The 23,293-nt window shown below is 60.0% G+C and overlaps 1 protein-coding gene across 1 annotated transcript in view; it reads right to left on the bottom strand.

Moving 5' to 3' along the window:
* The window catches only part of LOC111080276, a 117,493-nt gene that overhangs the window by 20,467 nt on the left and 73,733 nt on the right, over positions 1-23,293 (bottom strand). Inside the window, 31 exon segments of the mRNA XM_041593903.1 lie at positions 5-319; positions 399-1,359; positions 1,361-1,662; positions 1,732-2,076; positions 2,151-2,462; positions 2,538-3,185; positions 3,246-3,878; positions 3,938-4,270; positions 4,338-4,655; positions 4,767-5,720; positions 5,797-6,088; positions 6,144-6,511; positions 6,585-6,896; positions 6,966-7,916; positions 7,991-8,299; positions 8,366-8,704; positions 8,781-9,092; positions 9,166-10,773; positions 10,846-11,163; positions 11,221-11,868; positions 11,937-12,542; positions 12,614-12,955; positions 13,026-13,343; positions 13,411-13,737; positions 15,520-18,711; positions 18,773-20,365; positions 20,451-20,777; positions 21,456-21,764; positions 21,842-22,180; positions 22,260-22,889; positions 22,968-23,291. Coding sequence (XP_041449837.1) covers positions 5-319; positions 399-1,359; positions 1,361-1,662; positions 1,732-2,076; positions 2,151-2,462; positions 2,538-3,185; positions 3,246-3,878; positions 3,938-4,270; positions 4,338-4,655; positions 4,767-5,720; positions 5,797-6,088; positions 6,144-6,511; positions 6,585-6,896; positions 6,966-7,916; positions 7,991-8,299; positions 8,366-8,704; positions 8,781-9,092; positions 9,166-10,773; positions 10,846-11,163; positions 11,221-11,868; positions 11,937-12,542; positions 12,614-12,955; positions 13,026-13,343; positions 13,411-13,737; positions 15,520-18,711; positions 18,773-20,365; positions 20,451-20,777; positions 21,456-21,764; positions 21,842-22,180; positions 22,260-22,889; positions 22,968-23,291 — 18,885 coding nt within the window.

Below are 23,293 nucleotides of genomic sequence, written 5' to 3'. Positions count from 1 at the left end.
TTACGTGGCAGGGGCAGGCAACGGGTGAAGGCGTCGCCCGTCAGCCCGGAACGACAGCTACAGATGGGGGCATGCTGGAAGACACGACACTCGGCATTGGAGCCGCACACTCCGGGACAGGGATCGGCGCACTTTTGGCTGAGGCACGCCTTGTCACGCGGACACTCGCCATTCGAGACGCACTCCGGACGACAGTTGGGCGGCGCACCCACGTATTCCGGCTGGCACGAGCAGATGGCCTGCTCGTTGCTCTCCCGACACTGCGAGTTGGGGCCACAGGGCGAGGGCTGGCAGGGATTCACATACTCCTTGAGAATGGCTAATGAGACGGTAAGTAGGGCGGGGGGTTAGGGCTGCTGATCTGGGGCACACACACACACGCAGGATCTTTGACTCACGTTTCTCGGGCAGACGACAGTAGCTGTAGGGATCGCCCAGGAATCCGCTGAGACAGTGACAGGTGGGCAGGTGATTGATGACGCGACAGGCGGCGTTCAGGGCACAGACCCCGGGGCAGGGATCGCGGCACTTCAGCTGATGGCAGGACCTATCCGCCGGACAGTCGCTGTCGGCCAGACACTCGGGTCGACAGGCCTCGTACGGATTGCCGTAGTACTCGGGCAGGCACTGGCAGGAGCCGGCACTGCCCTCGTGGCGACACACGGCATTGGCCCCGCAGGGATTCGGCGAGCAGGGCTGGACATATTCGATCTGTTGGAGGATCGGCGGCTGGTGGCAGGCGCTGAATGGATCGCCCGTGTAGCCGGGCAGGCAGTGGCACATGGCGGCATGGCTGATCGCATGGCACTGGGCATTGGAGCCACAAACGCCGGGACAGGGATCGCTGCAGCGCTGCCTGAGGCACGCCCTGTCGAAGCTGCACTCCGAATTGGCCACGCACTCGGGCCGGCAGTTGGGCGGCGTGCCAATGTAGCTGGCTAGGCAGCTGCACTGTGCCTGATCGCCCACAGCCCGGCACTGGGCATAGGGGCCGCAGGGAGACGGCTGGCAGGGGTTCCTGGGTTGCTGCTCATCGCGACGCACTGGCTCCGGGAAGCAGCCCGTGAATGGGTTGCCATTGTGTTGCGGCGGACAGCTGCAGATTGGCGCGTGATTGACCACGTGACAGAGGGCGTTGAAGCCACAGGTTCCGGGACACGGATCGCTGCAGTGCTGCCGCTGGCACGCCAGGCGCGGCAGACAGTCCGAGTTGTGGCTGCACTCGGGCCGGCAATTGGGCGGCGTGCCCACATAATCCTCGATGCAGGAGCAGACGGCATTGTTGTTGAACACGCGGCAGCGGCTGTTGGGGCCGCACGGGGACGGGGCACACGGATCGGGTGGCGTAAGGGCCACAGTTTGGGGCCTCGCACTGAATGAAGGCATTGCCCGTCATCCGCTCGGGACAGCGGCACATGGCAATGTGATTGATCGTCTCGCAAATGGCATTGGGGGCACAGGTGCCCGGGCAGGGATCGACGCACTTGTGGCGCACACAGGCCCGATCCCGCGAGCAGTCCGCATTCAGGACACACTCCGGACGGCAGCCGCGGTAGGCATCTCCCTGGTAGTCCCCAATACACGAACACTGACCGTTCGAGCACTGAGCATTGGCCCCACAGGGCGAGGGATGGCAGGGATCGTCGAGGGCAATGGGCGTGGCTACGGATGGGCAGGGGTGGGAGTTGAGGGTTGAGTTCACAGCAGGATTCGTTTCCATTTGATGCTTACGTGCTGGTGGTGGTGGTGGTTCGGGGTAGCAACTGGTGAAGGGATCTCCCACATAGCGGGCGGGACACTGACAGCTGGGCACATGGTTGCGGGTGGTGCAGAGGGCGTTGTAGGCACAGGAGCCGGGACAGGGATCCGCGCAGCGTTGATTGATGCACGCCTGGCTGGACAGGCACTCGGCACTCTGGGTGCACTCGGGTCGGCAGTTGGGCGGCAGACCAAAGTAGTTGGGATAACAGCTGCAGATGGCCTGGCCCTGCGCCTGTCTGCACTGGGCATTGGCGCCGCAGGGCGACGGCTGGCAGGGATCGCTGACAATGTCGTACAGGACATGCGAGGTAGGAGCTGATCGAAGGGGAGGGATGAGGGATATTAAGAATCACACAGTGGTCAGGGTACAGGGGGGCCAAGGGACTTACGAGGCACTGGATAGCAGCGGGTGAATGGATCTCCCGTGTAGCCGGGCTGACAGGAGCAGAGAGGGGCATGGTTCATGCCACGGCAAACGGCATTGTTGCCACAGGCACCCGGACAGGGATCCACGCACTTGTGGCGCACACACGCCCTGTCCAGGCTGCACTCCGCGGAGACCGTGCACTCGGGACGACAGCCAGGCGGACTGCCCACGTACTCGGGCAGACAGGAGCAGACGGCCTGCTCGCCGGACTCACGGCACTGGGAGTTGGGGCCACAGGGCGAGGGCTGGCAGGGATTCACATACTCACGAAGGGCTGCAATGGGAAAGGGAGGAAAGGGAGGAGCTCCAGAGATGCGGATACGTGGACTCAGGGCTGATGTCTGCTTACGTTTGGTCTCGATGCTGCAATAGCTGTAGGGATCGCCCACGTAGCCGTTCAGGCAGTTGCAGGTGGGCAAATGATTGCGGACATAGCACTCGGCGTTGTGGCCACACACTCCGGGACAGGGATCGCGGCACTTCTGATTCACGCAGGCACGGTTCGAGGCACAGTCAGAGTCCAGGACGCACTCGGGGCGACAGGACTCGTAGGGATTGCCGTAGTATTCGGGCAGACAGGTGCAGGAGCCGACTCCATTCTGCTGCCGGCACTCGGCAAAGGCGCCACAGGGACTCGGATTACAAGGCTGCAGCACCTCCACGGGGTCACGCACGACAATGGGATCACAGCGGATGAACGGATCGCCGCTGTAGCCCGCCTGGCAGTGGCACATGGCGCTGTGGCTGATGACGCGACAGACTGCGGATGTGCCACAAAGTCCGGGACAGGGATCGCGGCAGCGATTGTTCACACAGACTTGCACAGAGCTGCACTCAGAGTTGGACACGCACTCGGGCCGGCAGTTGGGCGGCGAGCCAAAGAAGTTGGCCAGGCAGGAGCAGGATGGCGTCTCGCCCACGGGGCGACACTCGCTGTTGGGGCCGCAGGGCGAGGGCTGGCAGGGATCTCGCGGCGCAACATCCCTCAAAGGCTCAACTGGACACGGGACAAGCATTAGGTGGGACTTCTGCTTAATGGACTGGGGGATGCACTTACAGATCATGTGACACTGCGCGAAGGGATTGCCCGTGTAGCCAGGCCTGCAGCTGCAGAAGGGACTGTGGCTGACGGCGCGGCACTGGGCGTTGGCGCCACAGGCGCCCGGACAGGGATCGACACAGCGCTGGTTCTGGCACGCCAAATGGGGGGCACAGTCGTAGTTGCTGCTGCACTCGGGCCGGCACGCGGGCGGCACCCCAAAGTAGTTGGGCAGGCAGCTGCAGATGGCCTGGCCATTCCGCTCGCGACACTCGGCGTAGCTGCCGCAGGGCGAGGGGCTGCAGGGATTGCGATAGACCGGCACTGCATCGCGTACGGGACTGGGACTGCACTGGGCGAAGGCATTGCCCGTCATTCCGGGGGGACAATGGCACATGGCTGTGTGGCTCTGGACTTCACAGATGGCATTCAGGCCGCATGTGCCGGGACACGGGTCCGTGCACTTTTGGCGGATGCAGGCCAGATGCCGAGGACACTCGGCACTCAGCACGCATTCGGGTCGGCAGGAGACATAGGGATCGCCCAGATAGTCGGCCACACAGTGGCACTGTCCCTCGCCCGAGCAAATGGCATTGCTGCCGCAGGGACTGGGATTGCAGGGATCGCGCGGCTCATCGTACGTGGGCGGGGCTGTGGGGTGGGGGACTTACAGAGAGTTCTGGAACAAAGGTAAAGGTCAAGGGTCTTACGTGGAGCGGGGTGGCAGGCCAGGAAGGCGTCGCCCACATAGCCCTGCAGGCACAGGCAGCTGGGCACGTGATTGGTCACCCGACACTCGGTCTGCTGGCCGCAGGCGCCGGGACAGGGATCGCGACACCGCTGCTGGATGCACGCCAAATGGCTGGGGCACTCCGCATTGATGGAGCACTCGGGTCGGCAGTGCGGGGGCGTGCCAAAGTATTGGGGCAGGCAGGAGCAGACAGCCTGCTGCTGCTGGTTGCGGCAGGCGGAGTACAGGCCACAGGGCGAGGGTACACAGGGATCGCGGTAGGGGGCCACATCTCTCAGGGGTGGCGGAGCAACTGTCAGGGGGCGCAGAGGATTAACACCATTCCGGATCACGTTTCATGGTTCTGAATCTTTGCTTACTCTCTGGTCGTGGCAGGCAGCGCACAAAGGGGTCGCCCATCAGGGCTGGGGGACACCTGCAGACGGGACTGTGGTTGCGCACCTCGCAGATCGCTTGATGGCCGCACACACCAGGACAGGGATCGGCACACTTGTAGCTGATGCACGCCTTGGTGGCGGCACACTCAGAGCTGGAGGTGCACTGGGGACGGCAGTTGGGCGGGGCTCCTTCGAACTCGGGGGCACAGGAGCAGACGGCCTGCTCGTTGACCACGCGACAAATGGCATTGGAGCCACAGGGCGAGGGCTGGCAGGGATTCACGTAGTCATGGACAATAGCTAGTGGTTTGGGTTGGGGGTTAGGATACGAAATACGCTTGGAATTAGTAACTAGTTCAACTACGAGCAACAGTTTAGTACAACTACGGAGGAGAATTGGAGCTGGCTTACGTTCTGGCGGCTGGCTGCAGTAGCGATACGGATCGCCTATGAATCCGGGGAAGCAGCTGCAGAGGGGCGTGTGATTGACGACATTGCACTCGGCGTTCTGGCCACAGCTGCCGGGGCAGGGATCGCGGCACTTCTGCTGCTGGCAGGCTCTGTTCGCGGCACAGTCCGAGTTGAGCACGCACTCCGGTCGACAGCCCTCGTAGGGATTGCCAAAGTACTCCGGCAGACACTGGCAGGCGCCCGCGCCGTTGCGTTGTATGCACTCGGCGTTGGAGCCACAGGGCGAGGGCTGGCACGGATTGATGGTCTCCACATCGCGCACAATCGGCTGGCACTGGGTGAAGGGATCGCCGGTGAGGCCCGCATCGCAGACGCACATGGCCGTGTGGGAGACAACGCGACAAATGGCACTGAGACCGCACAGACCGGGGCAGGGATCGCGGCACTGCTGATTGATGCACGCCCGATTCGATGGACACTCGGAGTTGGTCACGCACTCCGGCTTGCAGTACGGCGGAGTGCCCACGAATTGCGGCAGACAGGAGCACGACGGCGTGTCCCCAACGGCGCGACACTCGGCATTGGGTCCGCACGGGGACGGGCGGCAGGGATCGCGTGGAACTATTTCCTCTCGCTGTGGCGGCTCGATGATCTGCTGGCAGCCCACAAACGGATTGCCCGTGTAGTGGGGCAGGCAGGTGCAGAAGGGATTGTGATTGACGACACTGCACTGGGCACTCCTGCCGCAGGCACCCGGACAGGGATCGACGCACTTCTGGTTCACACACGCCTCGAGGGACACACACTCCGCGTTCGAGGTGCACTCCGGACGACAGAGCGGCGGCGTTCCAATGTATCCGGGCACGCAGGAGCATACGGCCTGACCGTTCGCCTCACGGCACTGAGAATTGGGGCCACAGGGCGAGGGTTGACACGGCTGGACAATGGCAGGTGCTGCAGAGTGGAAAGGGCGGGGGTAAGTGGTTTGAGTCCCTGTGAGGATGTTAAGGCAGCTGTTCTGGGGGCTTACGTGGCACTGGTTGGCACTGGACGAACGCATTGCCAGCATAACCCTCAGGGCAGGTGCACATGGGCACGTGATTGAGGACCGTGCAAACGGCATTGGGGGCACAGGTGCCCGGGCAGGGATCGAAGCACTTGTGACGCGCACAGGCCCGATCCCGGGCGCAGTCCAAACTGGTGATGCACTCGGGGCGACAGCCGCTGTACGGGTCCCCATGATACTCCGCGATGCACGTGCAAACGCCTGCGCTGCACAGCGCATTGGCACCGCAGGGCGAGGGCTGGCAGGGATCCTCCAGCTCCACCACTAGGACGGGACAGATCGTTGTTTAAATCATTTCTGAATGGGAGAACAGGGACAGGAGGGAGACGCTTACGTGGTGGCGGCGGTGGTTGGGGCTGGCAATTGGTGAATGGATCGCCCGTGTAGCCCGGCGGACAGGTGCAGCTGGGCGTATGATTGATCACGTTGCAAGTGGCGCCAAGGCCACAGGAGCCGGGACAGGGATCGCGACACTTCTCGTTGATGCAGGCCTCACGGCTGAGGCACTCTGCATTGATGCGACACTCGGGACGGCAGTTGGGCGGAGCGCCCAAGTAACCAAACGAACAGGAGCAGGCAGGCGCCTCGCCATTCGCCCGACACTCGGCATAGGGGCCGCAGGGCGAGGGCACACAGGGATCGACAGGTGTCTTTTGCACTGGCGGGGCCACTGGCACAGCTTTGTGGGGGAAATTGGGAAGATTAAAACACTGGGAACCGCGGCTCTGATCGGTCTGGGGGGCTCAACTTACGGGGCTTGGGTACACAGCGATAGAAGGCGTCGCCCGTGTAGCCGGCGCGACACGTGCAAATGGGACTGTGGTTCAGCACACGACACGTGGCCTGCTCGCCGCAGGTATTCGGACAGGGATCGACGCACTTCTGGGCCACGCAGGCCTTGTCCTTCGCGCACTCTGAGGAGATGGTGCACTCGGGCCGGCAGACGGGCGGTGCACCCACATATTCGGGCAGGCAGGAGCACACGGCCTGCTCGTTGGACTCGCGACACTGGGAATTGGGGCCGCAGGGCGAGGGCTGGCAGGGGTTCAGGTACTCCTTGATGGCTACAAAAGTTAGAGCAGGGATTGTGGTGGTGGGACTAGATCTCCAAGTGATTAGGTCTGATGTCTTACGTTGACGTTCGGGCAGGCACTGGCGGTAGGGGTCGCCGGAGTAGCCCGTGATGCAGCTGCAGCTGGGCACGTGGTTGAGGACATTGCAGATGGCGTTCTGGCCGCAGGTTCCCGGGCAGGGATCCTCGCACTTCTGCTGCTGGCAGGCTCTGTTCGAGGGGCAGTCCGAGCTGAGGACACATTCGGGGCGGCAGCCCTCGTAGGGATTGCCAAAGTACTCCGGCAGACACTGGCAAGAGCCAGCATCCTGGCGCGAAGTGCATCTCGCATTGACGCCACAGGGACTGGGATTGCATGGGTCCAATCGGTCCAGCTGCTGGATTCTCTTCTCCGTGCACTGGGTGAACGGATCGCCCTCCAGGCCCTCGGGACAGACGCAGCTGGGGGTGTGCGAGAGCACGCGGCACTCGGCCAAGAGGCCGCACAGACCGGGACAGGGATCGCGGCACTTCTGCTGGATGCACGCCTGCTGGGTGGGGCACTCGGAGCTGGTCACGCACTCGGGTCGACAGTTGGGCGGCGCTCCAATGTACTCGGGCAGGCAGGTGCACGACGGCGTCTCATTGATCTCCCGACACTGGGCGTACGCGCCGCAGGGTGAGGGCAGGCATGGCTGGCGAGGCGGCGGCACTGGCGGCTCAATGATCGGCTGGCAGCTGACGAAGGGATTGCCCGTGTGGCGGTCCAGGCAGCGACAGAACGGACTGTGGTTCGTCACATGGCACTGGGCACTGCGGCCGCAGACGCCCGGACAGGGATCGCCGCACTTCTGGTTCAAGCAGGCGAGGTTCAAGGGGCATTCCGCGTTGCTGGTGCACTCCGGCCGGCAGAAGGGCGGACTGCCAATGAAGGGTGCGATGCAGGAGCAAATGGCCTGCTGGTTGGCCACGCGGCACTGGGCATTGGGTCCGCAGGGCGAGGGCTGGCAGGGATTCTCCACAACATCGAGTTCTGTAAGGGGTTCCAAGGACTTTTGTAGCGACTCCGAACGGGCAGAGGGTAGGGGTTTGAGGGTTTGGGCTTACGTGGCACTGGGCTGCACTGGATGAAGGCGTTGCCCTGCATTTCGGCGGGACAACGGCAATTGGGAATGTGATTCAAGACCTCGCATATCGCATTCGTGCCACATATGCCGGGGCAGGGATCCACACACTTGTGCCGGACACAGGCCCGGCTGCGATCGCATTCTGTGTGCAGGACACATTCGGGCCGACAGCCGGTGTAGGGATCGCCATGGTACTCGGGCAGACACGAGCAGACGCCATTGTTGCAGCGGCTATTGGAGCCACATGGCGAGGGATAGCAGGGATCTTGAGGTGGCAGAGGATCTTGAACTGGGATTTGCAAAGAGAAATGAGAAATGATTTCTGTTCCGGGGGCTGACAATTCTGGGCGCTTACTTTTCTGCGGTGGCTCGGGATTACAAACGCTGAATGGATCCCCAATGTAGCCCAGAAGACAGCTGCAGATGGGCGTGTGATTGATCACATTGCACTGGGTGTTGAGGCCACAGGAGCCGGGACAGGGGTCGCGGCACTTCTGATTGATGCACGCCTGATGGCTAGGACACTCCGCATTGATGGAGCACTCGGGTCGGCAGTTGGGCGGCGTGCCCGAGAACTGCGGCAGGCAGGAGCACGAGGGTGTGCCATAGACATCGCGACACTGCGAATTGGCGCCACACGGCGACGGCACACACGGATCAAGGGGTTCTCTTTCAACGGGCACCTCGGGTGGAGCTGCAAAAGGGGGGAGGGGAGGGGAGGGTTTGATAGGATATTTTCCATGACATTCGAAGGTTTCTCTGGCGCTTACGCGGCTGACGGTAGCAGCGGGTGAACGGATCTCCGGTGTATCCGCTGAGGCAGCTGCAGATGGGATTGTGATTGCGAACGCGACACTCGGCCTGCTGGCCGCACACATTCGGACAGGGATCGACGCACTTGCGATTCACACACGCCTTGTCGGCGGCACACTCCGAGCTGCTGGTGCACTCCGGACGACAGGCCGGGGCACTGCCAATGAACTCGGGCAGACAGGAGCACACGGCCTGCTCGTTGATCTCGCGGCAACGCGAGTTGGGGCCGCAGGGCGAGGGCTGGCAGGGATTCACGTAGATGGGTACGGCTAAAAGAAGTCACACGATGGTCAGAGAGGATCAGTGGGCGGGGGAGAGGATCATAGGCCTGGATAGTCTTACGTGGTTCGTTCTCGACGATGCGGCACAGGGTGTAGGGGTCTCCGGTGTAGCCAGTCAGACAATTGCAAGTGGCCAGATGATTGACCACCTGGCACTCGGCGCTCTGGCCACAGACTCCGGGACAGGGATCGCGGCACTTCTGATTCACGCAGGCACGGTTCGAGGGGCAGTCGGAATTCAGGACACACTCGGGGCGGCAGCCATCGTAGGGATTGCCAAAGTACTCCGGCAGACAGGTGCAGGAGCCGGCTCCAGCGCGCTCCTCGCACCTGGCATTGACGCCACAGGGACTGGGATTGCAGGGCTGCAGCACCTCCACGGGGGCGTCTCGGACCGGGCTACACTGGGTGAATGGATCGCCGGTGAAGCCGCTCTCGCACAGGCACATGGCCGTGTGGCTGAACACGCGACAGTTGGCATTCTGTCCGCACAATCCGGGGCAGGGATCGACGCATTTCTGGTTGATGCACGCCCTGTTGGTGGGGCACTCGGAGCTGGAGATGCACTCGGGCTGGCAGTTGGGCGGAGCTCCGACGAACTCTGGCAGGCAGGAGCAGGATGGGGAGTCTCCGGAGACGCGGCACTCGGAGTTGGGGCCACAGGGCGAGGGCTGGCAGGGATTCTGTGGCGGTCGATCGTCGCGTTGTGGCAGCTGCTGGCAGCCAACGAACGGATTGCCGGACATGCCTGTGGGGCAGCTGCAGAAGGGACTGTGATTGACCACGTTGCACAAAGCATTGAAGCCGCAGGTGCCCGGACAGGGATCGCGGCACTTCATGTTCTGGCACGCCTGATCCGCCGGACAGTCCGAGTTGGTGACGCACTCCGGCCGGCATTGGGGCGGACTGCCCACGTAATCGCTCAGGCAGGAGCAGACGGCCGTGTTCTGCACCACGCGGCACTGGCTGTTGGGTCCGCATGGCGTTGGCTGGCAGGGATTCTGCTGGACGATGGGCGCCGTCGGCACGGGACGACACTCGAAGAACGCGTTGCCGGACATCCGGTCGGGACAGCGACAGATGGGTATGTGGTTGGTCACCTCGCAGAGGGCGTTCACGCCACAGGTGCCGGGACACGGATCTATGCACTTGTTGCGCACACAGGCCCGGTCGCGGGCACAGTCCGTGTTCAGCACGCACTCGGGCCGGCAGGAGACATAGGGATCGCCCTGGTATTCGGGTATACACGAGCACTGGCCGTTGCGGCACACGGCATTCGAGCCGCAGGGCGAGGGATTGCACGGATCGTCGCTGACCGGTGGCGGGGATGTGGGCTCCGGTGGCTTGGGGCTGCATCTGGTGAACGGATTGCCGATGTACCCATCGATGCAGGCGCAGAGCGGCGTATGATTGATGACGCTGCAGACGGCGTCCAGGCCGCAGGCCCCTGGACAGGGATCGCGACACCGCTGATTGATGCACGCCCTATTGGCGGGGCACTCGGCATTGATGGTGCACTCGGGCCGGCAGTTGGGCGCCTGGCCCATGAAGCTCGCCAGACAGGAGCACGCGGGCACTCCGTTGATGTTGCGGCACTCGGAATTGGGGCCACAGGGCGTGGGCAGACAGGGATCTCGCAGTGGTTCTTCGATCCTTTCGGGCGGTGGCGCTGTTGCGGTGAGGCAGATTCTTCTTTCAGCTGGAGTTCTTTTACAGGATTGAGGGGGGGCCACAAACTTACGTGGAATGGGGAAGCAACGCGTGAAGGCATCGCCAGTGAAGCCGCTGAGGCAGCTGCAGATGGGACTGTGGTTGCGCACTCGGCACACGGCGTTGCTGCCGCAGGTGTCGCCGCTGCAGGGATCCACGCACTTCTGGTTAACGCACGCCTGATGGCTGGGACACTCTGAGGAGATGGTGCACTCGGGTCGGCAGGCGGGCGGAGTGCCCACAAACAGGGGCAGACACGAGCAAACGGCCTGCTCGTTGGCCACACGACACTGGGAGTTGGGGCCGCAGGGCGAGGGCTGGCAGGGATTCACGTATTCGTTTTGTGGTGCTAAAAGTGGCGGCAAATTAGTGGGACAGAGAACAGAGAGGGCAGGGCGTTTCTTACGCTCTTGCAGTCGCGTGCACTGGCGGTACGGATCACCCACATATCCGGCGAGACAATTGCAGGTCGGCAGATGGTTCACCACCTGGCACTGGGCATTCAGACCGCATGTTCCGGGACAGGGATCCTGGCATCTCAGCTGCTGGCAGGCCCTGCTCGAGGGACAGTCCGAGTCGAGCATGCACTCCGGCCGACAGCCGGCATAGGGATCGCCAAAGTATTCGGGCAGACACTGGCAGGAGCCAACGCCCTGGCGATCGCGGCACACGGCATTCGGTCCGCAGGGACTGGGGCTGCACGGCGTGCGTATCTCAATGTCGCGTATGACCTCGGGGCTGCACTGCACGAAGGGGTCGCCGGTGTAGCCCTGCTGGCAGATGCACTGCACCGCATGGCTGACCACACGACACTCGGCATTGAGGCCACAGCGTCCGGGACAGGGATCGACGCACTTCTGGTTGACACACGCCATCTGGCTGCTGCAGTCCGAGCTCGTTACACACTCTGGCCGGCAGTTCGGTGGCCGTCCAATGTACGTCTCCAGGCAGGAGCAGGCGGGGGCTTCTTGGCCGACGGCGCGACACTGGGAGTAGGGGCCGCAGGGCGATGGGCGACAGGGTTCGACTGGGACAAGATCACGCACGGGTTCAACTGGGAAGGACAAACATTAGGGACAACTCTCTCTGGGGGTTTTATTCCCCTTTCCTTGTGTGGCTTACTTTGTGGCTGGCAACGGATGAAGGGATTGCCCGTGAAGCGTTCGGGACAGGTGCAGAAGGGGCTGTGGCTGACCACAGCACACTGGGCACCCACGCCACAGGTGCCAGGGCACGGATCACCGCAACGCTGGTTCAGACACGCCTGCGAGGGCGCGCACTCAGCGTTCGAGGTGCACTCGGGGCGGCAGGATGGCGGGGCTCCGATATAATTGGACAGGCAGGAGCAAACCGCCTGCTGGTTGATCTCGCGGCACTGGGAATTGGGTCCGCAGGGTGAGGGACGGCAGGGATTCGTTTCCACAGTCGTTTGCTGGATGGGTGAGCAGCGTATGAAGGCACTGCCAGCGGTGCCATCCGGACAGCGGCACATCGGAATGTGATTTCTGACATCGCAAATGGCATTCTCGCCGCACGTTCCCGGGCAGGGATTGTGGCACTTGCTGCGCAGACAGGCCTTGTCCCTGGCACAGTCCGAGTTGAGGACACATTCCGGACGACAGCCGGCGTAGGGATCGCCATGGAATTCGGCCAAACAGCTGCACACACCGTTGGAGCACTGCGCATTGGGACCACACGGCGAGGGGTTGCACGGATCCACATATTCACCTACGTAGGGGGAGTGGGTTTGGCAGTTAGGGAGGGACTCGGCGGCATACAGGAGCTGGGATTTGGCTTACTTTGAATGGGTTCGGGTGGTGACAGACGACAACTGCTGAACGGATCGCCGGTATAGCCCACGGGGCAGACGCAAATGGGCGTGTGATTCACCACATTGCACTCAGCACCGTAGCCACAGGACCCGGGACAAGGATCAATACATTTCTCACGGATGCACGCCAGATTGGAGGCACACTCGGCACTGATGGTGCACTCGGGTCGACAGTTGGGCGGCGCCCCCAGGAATTCGGGCAGACAGGAGCAGGAGGGCACACCCTGCACATTGCGACACTGGCTGTTCAAGCCGCAGGGCGATGGCATGCAGGGATCACGGTCCACACGCTGAATCACAGGCGGTGGGGCTAGAGGGGTTGCATATCTGTTAGATCTATCTGTGTGCGGGGGAGGAGTGGTGGTGGGTGTTGGTCTTACGTGGCAGGGCATAGCAACGGGTGAAGGAATCACCGGTGAAGCCTTGACGGCACTGACACAGTGGACCATGGTTGCGCACCCGGCACTCGGCATTGATGCCGCATGTACCGGGGCAGGGATCCTGACAGCGCTGACTTATGCACGCCTTGTCCGTGGCACACTCGCTGCTGAGCACGCACTCGGGCCTGCAGTTGGGCGGCAGACCGATGTACAGCTCGAGGCAGGAGCAGACGGCCTGGCCGTTGAGTTCGCGACACTGAGAGTTGGGGCCACACGGCGAGGGGCGACAGGGTTGAGTTGGTTCGGCCAGACGGATAGCTAGAAGGGGGACGACAGGACAATCTCAGGATGGATCGCAGATAGGAAGGTGGGCTGGGTATCTTACGTTGCGCTGGCTCCACATGGCAGTAGCGGTAGGGATCACCTATGTATCCGATGCGGCATATACAGGTGGGCAGATGATTCGTAACGCTGCAGTCAGCATTGGTGCCGCAGGTGCCGGGGCAGGGATCGCGACATTTCTGCTGCTGGCAGGCCTTGTTCGTGGGACAGTCTGAGTTTCGGATGCATTCGGGGCGGCAGGACTGGTAGGGATCGCCAAAGTAATCGGGCAGGCACTGGCAGGAGCCGATCCCATTGCGCTCGCGGCACACGGCATTCGAGCCGCAGGGATTGGGTTCGCAGGGCGTCACCTGTTCATTGACAATGCGTTCTATTTTGTGTGTGTTTGGGGGTAAAAGTGATCGAGTGGGAGAGACGGAGAAACGGAGGTCAGAGAGTTGTAATTAATATTCTTCAGTGGATCTCGGGTTTAGTACAATAAAACACACACACCTGGCGTGGGCTTTTGCGGCTCTGATTAATCCAATTGTGGTTATAGAGATTATAGTACGAGTTAGGTGTTGGCTTCAGTTAACGAAATTTGCAATTGCAATTGCATTTCAAGTGCTCCGCTTTATTTAGTGTTGTTAAACGCTGTGCAGCTGTACCGCATTGCTTAGTGTGGTTAAGCGCTGTGCGCTGCGTGTGTGCGTTGCCAGTGGCAGTGTTGTGTAAGTGCGGTGGTGGTGCCATTGCAATGGCGTTACATTATATTTTTTTTGATAAGTTTTGGCGTGTCGTAAGTAAAACAAGTGTCTATTGCAGGGGTTATATCCTTGGATTTATTGATTTCTTTGGTTAAACTACAGTTTTATGTTATACATTTTAATACTCTAAGTTGGTTTGACTAGAATTTAGTTTAGATCTTTGGCGTAGCGTAGATTTGTTGTTGGTGGTTTGGTAGGGGTGGAGACAACAACGCAGTACTCAATTTTGGGTAATTTTTGGGTTAGGTTTCAATTTTTGTTGTGGGGGTAGTAAGCAAGTGGAGAGAACTGGTCTTTTGGTGGGCCAAATAACGAATTAGGTAAAAGCATTTCAACGGATTTGTTTCCCGCCCAAAAAATAAGGCGGAGGCAACAACAATATCATCAAAGGGTTAAAAGGCAAGAGTCAAGGCAGGTTTGGTTTTTTGGTGGGTGGTGAGAGGAGGCATTAAAATACGGCTTGGTTTTGGTTTTTGGTTTTTTGGTAAGAAAGCAAAAATAAAGGCGTGACAAGTTTGCATATTGTATATTCAGGCGTTAGGGGCAAAAGCAATATAATGTAAAATCAATATTAAAAGTTTAAAACTAATTAAAACCTTTGATTACCCCCGGCATACAGACACTTTCAGCGTCACGTTCACTCCGTCAGTTCGTACAGACTGCGTGCTCGTTGAAATTTGCATTTTGCGTATCGAAGTGAAAAGTTTGTGGTATTCGATTTGGGGGTGTAGTAAACTTCATTTTGCAATGCATTGTGCCAGTAAGTGCGGTAATCATAGATTTTAATGAAGATATATGTATGTATTTGTGTGCTGCCTAAGGAGCGTATTAGAACAAGTAACGCGTGTAGTGAGGTGTTCCATACACGTAGAGGTCTGCATGAATGCATTAACATCAGATTTTTAAATTCTCGCGCATTCTCTTTTCCATCCTTTATTTGTGCGTGTCCAGTCATGTGGGAGCAGTGAATGAGTGTATTCATTTTTGTGCTCCCATTTAGAGTACATTCTGGCAGACCTCTAGTGTGAATTGTAAGAAAAAAGTAGTGCAAACAAATAGTGCCTTGAAATGTATGGAATATGCAATTGCAGCGATTGCCATTGCAGTTTTGTGTTTTACAATAATACTTCATTTATTCTAATACGCAAAGAACGAATGTGAAACTTTCAAGAGGGGTGGGATACTTTCATTAAGCGGTTTGTCTAAGAGTTTCACATTCAAGGTGGGACCATCCAAGGCGTAAACGAATGTCTGCAGTGTGCATATAAGCTCCAGATCTAGATCGCATGTTGTACTGGGCGCCCAGTAAGCAGCAAACCAAAACCACGAATATAATAATAAGCTGGTTTACGCCTTGGCCTAGCTACTAAACAGTTGTAAAATATAAATGAAAACGGGGGTCCTACCTTGTTCCTTTTGACAGCCGGTGAACGGATCTCCTGTGTGGCCCACATCGCAGGTGCAGATGGGTTGATGATTCGCCACATTGCAGAGGGCATTGAAGCCGCAGGCATTCACGCAGGGATCGGCACACTTCTGGCGTATGCAAGCCTTGGTCGGCGGACATTCCGGATTGATGGAGCACTCGGGCCGGCAGCTGGGCGGTGTGCCAATGAAGGTGGCTGCGCACGAGCAGGCTGCATTGCCATTGAGCACCTTGCACTCGGAATTGGGTCCGCAGGGTGATGGTTGACATGGCTCAGTGGGTGTTGGCGGCTTGCGTTCTTCCTGGAAGCAGCGCGTGAACGGATCTCCGGTGTAGCCTGAATTGCAGGAGCACGATGGATTGTGGTTGATCACCTGGCAGCGTGCGAACTGGCCGCAGGCGCCGGGGCACGGATCGACGCACTTCCTTTGCACGCAGGCCGTTTGCAGCGAGCACTCGGAGCTGACAATGCACTCCGGCTTGCAGGCGGGCGGAGAGCCCAGCATGCCCTGCTGGCAGGCACACACCGGCCCTTGGGCCGACACATGACACAGGCTGTTGGGACCGCAGGGATTCGGCTGGCATGGGTCCTTGGCCACGGGCGTCTCCAGGCGGCAGTGCACGAACGGATCGCCCGTGTAGCCCTGCAGGCAGCTGCAGATCGGTATGTGGTTGGAGACATCGCACTGCGAGTTCTGGCCGCACACTCCCGGACAGGGATCCACGCACTTCTTGTTCAGGCAGGCCTTGACGGGGGCGCAGTCGGTGCTCAGCGTACACTCCGGACGACAGCCGGTGTAGGGATCGCCCTGGTAGTCTCGCAGGCAGGTGCAGGTGCCGCCGTTGCATTCCGCATTGGCGCCACACGGCTGCAGGTCGCACGGATCCTGTGGTTCGTTCAGTGGTGGCCTCGTGATCGTCTCAATGATCTCCACACACTGGACAAACGGATCGCCGGTGAATCCGCCGCGACAGGTGCATATGGCCAAATGGTTCTGGATGCGGCACTCGGAGTTGATGCCGCAGGAGCCGTCGCAGGGATCGCGACACTTCTCGGCAATGCAGGCGCGGTTCGAGGAGCAGTCCGTGTTCACAATGCACTCGGGTCGGCAGTTGGGCGGCGCCCCAATGTAGTTGGGCAGACAGGAGCAGGAGGCCTGCTCGTCGCGCACACGACACTCCGAGTAGAGGCCGCAGGGCGAGGGCTGGCAGGGTGTCTTCGATACAGGAGCATCCTTGGGTCCGGCAATAGCTGGCGCCGGGTAACAGCGGGCGAATGGATCGCCCGTCAGATCCGAGGGGCAGCTGCAGATGGGATTGTGATTGATCACCTCGCACTTGGCATTGATGCCGCACGTCTTGGCACAGGGATTGGCGCAGCGGAACTTGTGGCACGCCTTGTTCGGCTGGCACTCGGCATTCACCGTGCACTCGGGCTTGCAGTTCGGCGGAGCTCCAATGAAGTTCTCCAGGCAGGAGCAGACGGCCAGTCCGTTGGCAATGCGGCACTTGCTGTTGGCGCCACAGGGCGAGGGTACGCACGGATCGGCGACTGGCGGCGGCGTTGTCGGCTCCACGCGGCGACAGTTGGCAAACGGATCGCCCGTGTGGCCATCGAGGCACACACAATTGGGCACATGATTCACGGCATAGCACTGGGCGTTCAGGCCACAGATGCCCGGGCAGGGATCCTGGCACTTGTTCCGTATGCACGCCTTGTCCGTGGTACAGTCGGAGCTGAGCACGCACTCGGGTCGGCAGCCCTCGTAGGGATTGCCCTGGTACTCGTCGATGCACTTGCAGGCGGCAGCGCCGTTCCGTTCGATGCACTCGGCATTGGCCCCGCAGGGCGAGGGCTGGCACGGCTTGATGGGCTCCTCCTGTTGCGGCACACACTGGACAAACGCGTTGCCAGCATAGCCCACGGGGCAGGAGCACGAGACCGTGTGTCCGATGACGCGGCACTCAGCGTTGGTGCCACACGAGCCGGGGCAGGGATCGCGGCACTTGTTGTTGATGCAGGCCTGCGTCGAGGCACAGTCGGGATTGATGATGCACTCGGGCCGGCAGTTGGGCGGCGAGCCAAAGAACTCTGGCTGGCACTGGCACACGGGTCCGCGCTCATCGGGCTTGCATATGGAGTTGGGTCCGCAGGGCGAGGGCACACACGGATCTCGTGGCGCTTCCTTAACATCTGGCGGCGGTGCCACAGCGATCTCTGTGCACTGCTTGAAGGGATCTCCAGTGCGGCCAGGCGGGCAGCCACAGATGGGGCTGTGGTTGATGACCTCGCAGCGTGCCTCCAGACCACAAGCAGCGGCGCAGGGATCCACGCACTTCTTGTTGACACACGCCTGCAGGGCAGAGCATTCACTGGAGACAACGCACTCGGGACGGCATTGGGGCGGCGCCCCAATGTATCCCTGCAGGCAGGAGCAGACGGCATGTCCGTTGACATCGCGGCACTGGCTGTTCGATCCGCATGGCGACGGCGCACAGGCCTGGGGCTTGGGTGTATCTTCGATGGGCTTCACACGGCAATTGGTAAACGGATCGCCCTCGTAGCCCTGCAGGCACGAGCACACTGGTATGTGGTTCATCACCTCGCACACGGCATTGTTGCCACAGATGCCGGGGCAGGGATCCACACACTTGTTGCGCATGCACGCCTTGTCCCGCGAGCAGTCCGCCGAGAGGGTGCACTCGGGTCGACAGCCCTCGTAGGCGTTTCCTTGATAGTTGTTCTGGCAGCGGCACTCGCCGGCAAAGCAGTCGGCGTTCGGGCCACAGGGACTCGGGTTGCACGGATCGTTGATGACAGGCGGCGGGGTCTTGCCCTCGGGTTTCTCGGTGCAGCGCACAAACGGATCGCCCTCGTAGCCCTCGATGCAGTTGCAAATGGGCAGGTGATTCAGCACATGGCACTTGGCCTCGAAGCCGCAGGAGCCAGAGCACGGATCGCCGCACTTCTGATTGATGCACGCCTCCGTGGGCCCACACTCGGAGTTGAGGACACATTCCGGCCGGCAACGCGGTGGGGCGCCAATAAAGTTGGGCAGGCAGGAGCAGGCCGGACTATTGCCCACAATCTGGCATTTGGCATTGGGACCGCAGGGCGAGGGCACACAGGATGCCGCTGGTGGCTCTGGTGTCGTCACATCGTGTGTTATGGCTGTACAATAGAATAGGCTTTAGAACTTTGAATCTCTCGCATTCATTTGTCGTATACTCACGTATTCTGGTGCACTGCACGAAGGGATCGCCGGTCATGCCGCGCGGGCAGGTGCAGATGGGGCTGTGGTTCTTGGTGCTGCAGATGGCCCGAATGCCGCAGGTGTGCAGGCAAGGGTCCACGCACTTCTTGTTCACACAGGCCCGTTCCGGGGCACACTCCGCACTGACTATGCACTCGGGTCGGCAGTTGGGCGGCTGATTGACGAAGCCCGACTGGCAGGAGCACACGGCCTGGTTGTTGATGCTGCGGCAGTTGCTGTTGGGGCCGCAGGGCGAGGGATTGCACGGGTTGAGTGCTGGCCGGGGGGTAACCGGCACGGGCTTGCAGCTGAAGAACGGATCTCCGCTGTAGCCGGCCGGACAGTTGCATGTGGGCACGTGGTTATCGACCGTACAGAGAGCGTACTCTCCGCACATATTGTCGCACGGATCGATACACTTGAAGCGGACACACGCCTGGGCGGCCGTGCACTCATCGTTGATCTCGCATTCGCGTCGGCAGCCGCGCTGGGCATCGTAGGGATTGCCCTCGAAGCCCTCGTGGCAGTAGCAGGCGCCGGCTCCGTTGCGTTCGCGGCACTCGGCATGGGGGCCGCAGGGCGACGGTTCGCATGGCGATGTGGGCGCCTCGGTGGGCAGGAGCAGGGGAATCAGCTGGCAGCCAAAGAGCGGCTCGCCCTCGTAGCCATCGGCACAGGAGCAGACGGCATTGTGCTGCACCACCTGACAGACGGCATTGCTGCCGCAAGAGCCCGGGCAGGGATCGACGCAGCGCTCCTGCTGGCAGGACAGATGATTCTGGCACTCGTCGTTGTTGGTGCACTCTGGCCGGCAGTTGGGCGGACGTCCAATGAAGTTGGCATTGCAGGAGCAGGCCGCTTGGTTTCCGATCTCGCGGCACACGGAGTTGGGGCCACAGGGCGAGGGCACACACGGGTTGTCCGTGCTCTTGCCGTCTTCGCTGGGTGAACAGCCGCTGATGGGATCGCCGGTCATGCCGGGCACACAGCTGCAGATGGGATTGTGGTTCACCACCTGGCACTTGGCATTGTTGCCGCAGGAGCCGCGACACGGATCGGCGCACTTCTGATTGATGCACGCCCGATTCTGGGGGCACTCCGAGCTGACGACACATTCCGGCTTGCAGCTGGGTGGCGCTCCGGTGTAGCCTTCCAGGCAGGAGCACACCGCATGGCTGTTCGTGTCCAGGCACTGGCTGTAGGGTCCACAGGGCGAGGGCTGGCACGGGTTCTCCGGCCGTCGTGTGACCACTTCAATGAGGGCGCACGAGCGATGCGGATCGCCGGTGTAGCCGTCGAAGCAGTTGCAGTTGGGACCATGGTTGAGGACACGGCACTCGGCATTGATGCCGCAGGCACCGGGACAGGGGTCCTGGCACTTGCTGTTGATGCAGGCACGGGAGCGATCGCAGTCATCGTTCTGGACACATTCCGGTCGGCAGCCACTGTACGGATCGCCAAAGTATTCGGGCAGACAGGTGCAGGAGCCGGCGCTGTTGCGCTCCCGGCACACGGCATTGGCGCCGCACGGACTGGGATTGCAGGGATTGCGTGGCGCCTCCGTTGGGGTAACTATACGGGAAAGAAAATAATGCAAAAGTCGGGCAGTGAGTGGGGGATGAAAAGGTATATGCGTTGGCATGCAATTGATATATACTTTGCTGTACAATCGCACAGCCGGAGAACGGATCGCCGGTGTAACCAGGCACGCATTCGCATGTTGGACGATGCTTGATCACCTGGCACAGGGAGTTCTGGCCACAAGCTCCAATACACGGATCTGCGCAGCGCTGATTGACACAGGCAAGGTTCGCCGGACAGTCGGCACTACTCATGCACTCGGGCCGGCAGTTTGGCGGCCGTCCGAGGTAGTCCGGCAGACAGGAGCATGCAGGCGAACCGCGCACATCGATGCATTTCGAGTTGGGTCCGCACGGTGAGGGTACACAGGGATTACCGGATTTTTCGGGTATTATGGGCTCCACTACACATAGCCAAATAGCCAATAGCCGATAGTCAATATATCCATGCCATAACACACACAATTTACACAAAACAATTACATAGGTAGGTACGGTACGGTAGTCGAATAGATCGGAGATAGATTGGAGTTGGAGTTGGATGGATAGTAGTTTACATAGTGTACATAAAATCACAAAAAACATAAAATAGAGAAATAGAAAAATAAAAACATTAAAGTAAAGAGTGTATAATACATGCAAGAGGAAGGAAGGGGAGTATCGAGACACACGGTTGCCATTAACACACCAGAAAGGGTATTCATTTTAATACCAATTACATAAAAGTAGAATTGAAGATTATAGAACACTGGAAACGAGATGTCAACACAGAGAATGAGAGCGAGTGTCAGCTGCGAGAGAGTAAGCTCTCGGTACGACAAGCAAGAGAACGAAATCAAACGAAGAGAATGAGAGCTGAGAGCGCTACTTGTTCGCCGTTAGGCAAACGGCTTCTACATTTGTTTTCTTTATGAATATCATCTTCCACGTGTTCTGTAATCTATGAAAGATTTCTGGGATTTTATATATTTAATTTCTAAATGGCAACCGTGCTTAAGGCAGTGCAACCCAACTGGTTGGATCTGACATCCTCCAATTGGCTTGCACCACCTTCGTATGGAGGGACTTCGAAACATGCTTACACAATATTTTAGTGCATCGATTGAAGGGATCTCCAGTGTAGCCTGGGGCACAGGAGCATGCAGGATAGTGATTTATAACCTGGCAACGTGCCTCAATGCCGCATGTGCCCGGACACGGGTCCACACACTTCTGATTCTGACAGTTGAGATCTTGGGCACAATCGGAGCTTATGATACACTCGGGCCGACAGTTGGGGGCAGAGCCAACGAGTCCGGGCTGGCAAGAGCACACGGCATGGTTATTGATCTCCCGACACTGGCTGTACGGGCCGCAGGGCGAGGGTCTACACGGATTCACATCGGCCAGGGCTGGGGGGTTGAATGGGGATTTAGTTGGGTTTTAATCGATTTTGTTTCATTTCGTGATTTCGGCAGGGTACACCTACGTGGTGGCGGGAGTTGGGGTATTTCACGGCATGCACTCGACGGATTTCCAGTGTAGCCGGCCAGGCAGGAGCAGCTGGGCAAGTGATTGGACACACGACACTCGGCGTTCAGGCCACAAACGCCCGGACATGGGTCCGCGCATTTCTGGTTGACGCACGACTTGTCGCGCGAGCAATCGCTATTCACCACGCACTCGGGTCGACAGCCACTGTACGGATCGCCAAAGTACTCCGGCAGACACGTACAGGAGCCGGCGCCGTTGCGTTCACGGCATTCGGCATTGGGGCCGCAGGGCGAGGGTTGGCAGGGTGTCAGGCGTTCATCGGATTCGGGCAAGGCTGCAGGTCACAGACGAAACGAGATTAGGACGCATATCAAACGGGGTCTGGGGGAGAGCTTCGAAGTGAAGGCGCTTACGTTGCGGATTGCAGCCAGCGAAGGGATCGCCAGTGAAGCCATTGTCGCACGAGCAGATGGGCGAGTGGCCAACGACACTGCAGTAGGCATTGAAGCCGCACGAGCCCGGACACGGGTCTGTGCAACGCTCATTGATGCACGCCAGGTTGGCCGGGCACTCGGAATTGAGGGTACACTCTGGTCGGCAGTTGGGGGCACGGCCCACGAAGTTGGGCAGACAGGAACAGACGCCAGTCTCGCCCACGACGCGGCACTGGGAGTTGCGACCGCAGGGACTGGGCACGCAGGGATTCTCATTGGACTTGGGCTGTTCCGGTTCTTGTTGCCGTGGGGCGCAGCGCACAAACGGATCGCCCGTGTAGCCACTGGGGCACGAGCAGATGGGATTGTGGTTGGTGACCTTGCAAATGGCCTCGTGGCCGCAGGTTCCGGGACAGGGGTCTACACAGCGCAGGTTCACACAAGCCCGGTCTTGGGAGCACTCGGAACTGACCGAGCACTCTGGTCGACAGGCGGGCGGAGTGCCCACATAGTTGGTGGTGCACGAGCAGACCGCATGTCCGTTCACCTCGCGGCACTGGCTGTAAGGGCCGCATGGCGACGGGCGACATGGCTGGACAGGCGGGGCCACTAAAATATTCATAGGGGAAATAAAATGCGTTGAACTGAGTTGTTTCGGGAGAACGTGAGACAAAAGATGGACCCTACATTTTGGTATTTCCCGGCAGTACTGCGACGGATTGCCCGTGTATCCGGAGGGGCAGCTGCAGCTGGGCCCGTGGTTAATCACATGACACTCGGCGGAGACGCCGCAAACGCCGGGGCAGGGATCGCGGCACTTGTTGTTGAGGCAGGCGCGATTCTTCGAGCAGTCGCTGTTCAGGACACACTCCGGCCGGCATTCGGTGTACGGATCGCCACTGTATTCGGGCAGGCAGGAACAGGAGCCGACGCCGTTGCGCTCGTTGCACACCGCATTGGCGCCGCAGGGACTGGGGTTGCAGGGCTGGGCCACCTCGGGCGGTACGATAACT

This window comes from Drosophila obscura, unplaced genomic scaffold, assembly GCF_018151105.1.
Source record: "Drosophila obscura isolate BZ-5 IFL unplaced genomic scaffold, ASM1815110v1 contig_200, whole genome shotgun sequence".
Classification (NCBI taxonomy): Eukaryota; Metazoa; Arthropoda; class Insecta; order Diptera; family Drosophilidae; genus Drosophila; species Drosophila obscura.
The sequence above is the reverse complement of the archived record's forward strand: the minus strand, read 5'-3'. Positions and strand labels throughout refer to the sequence as shown.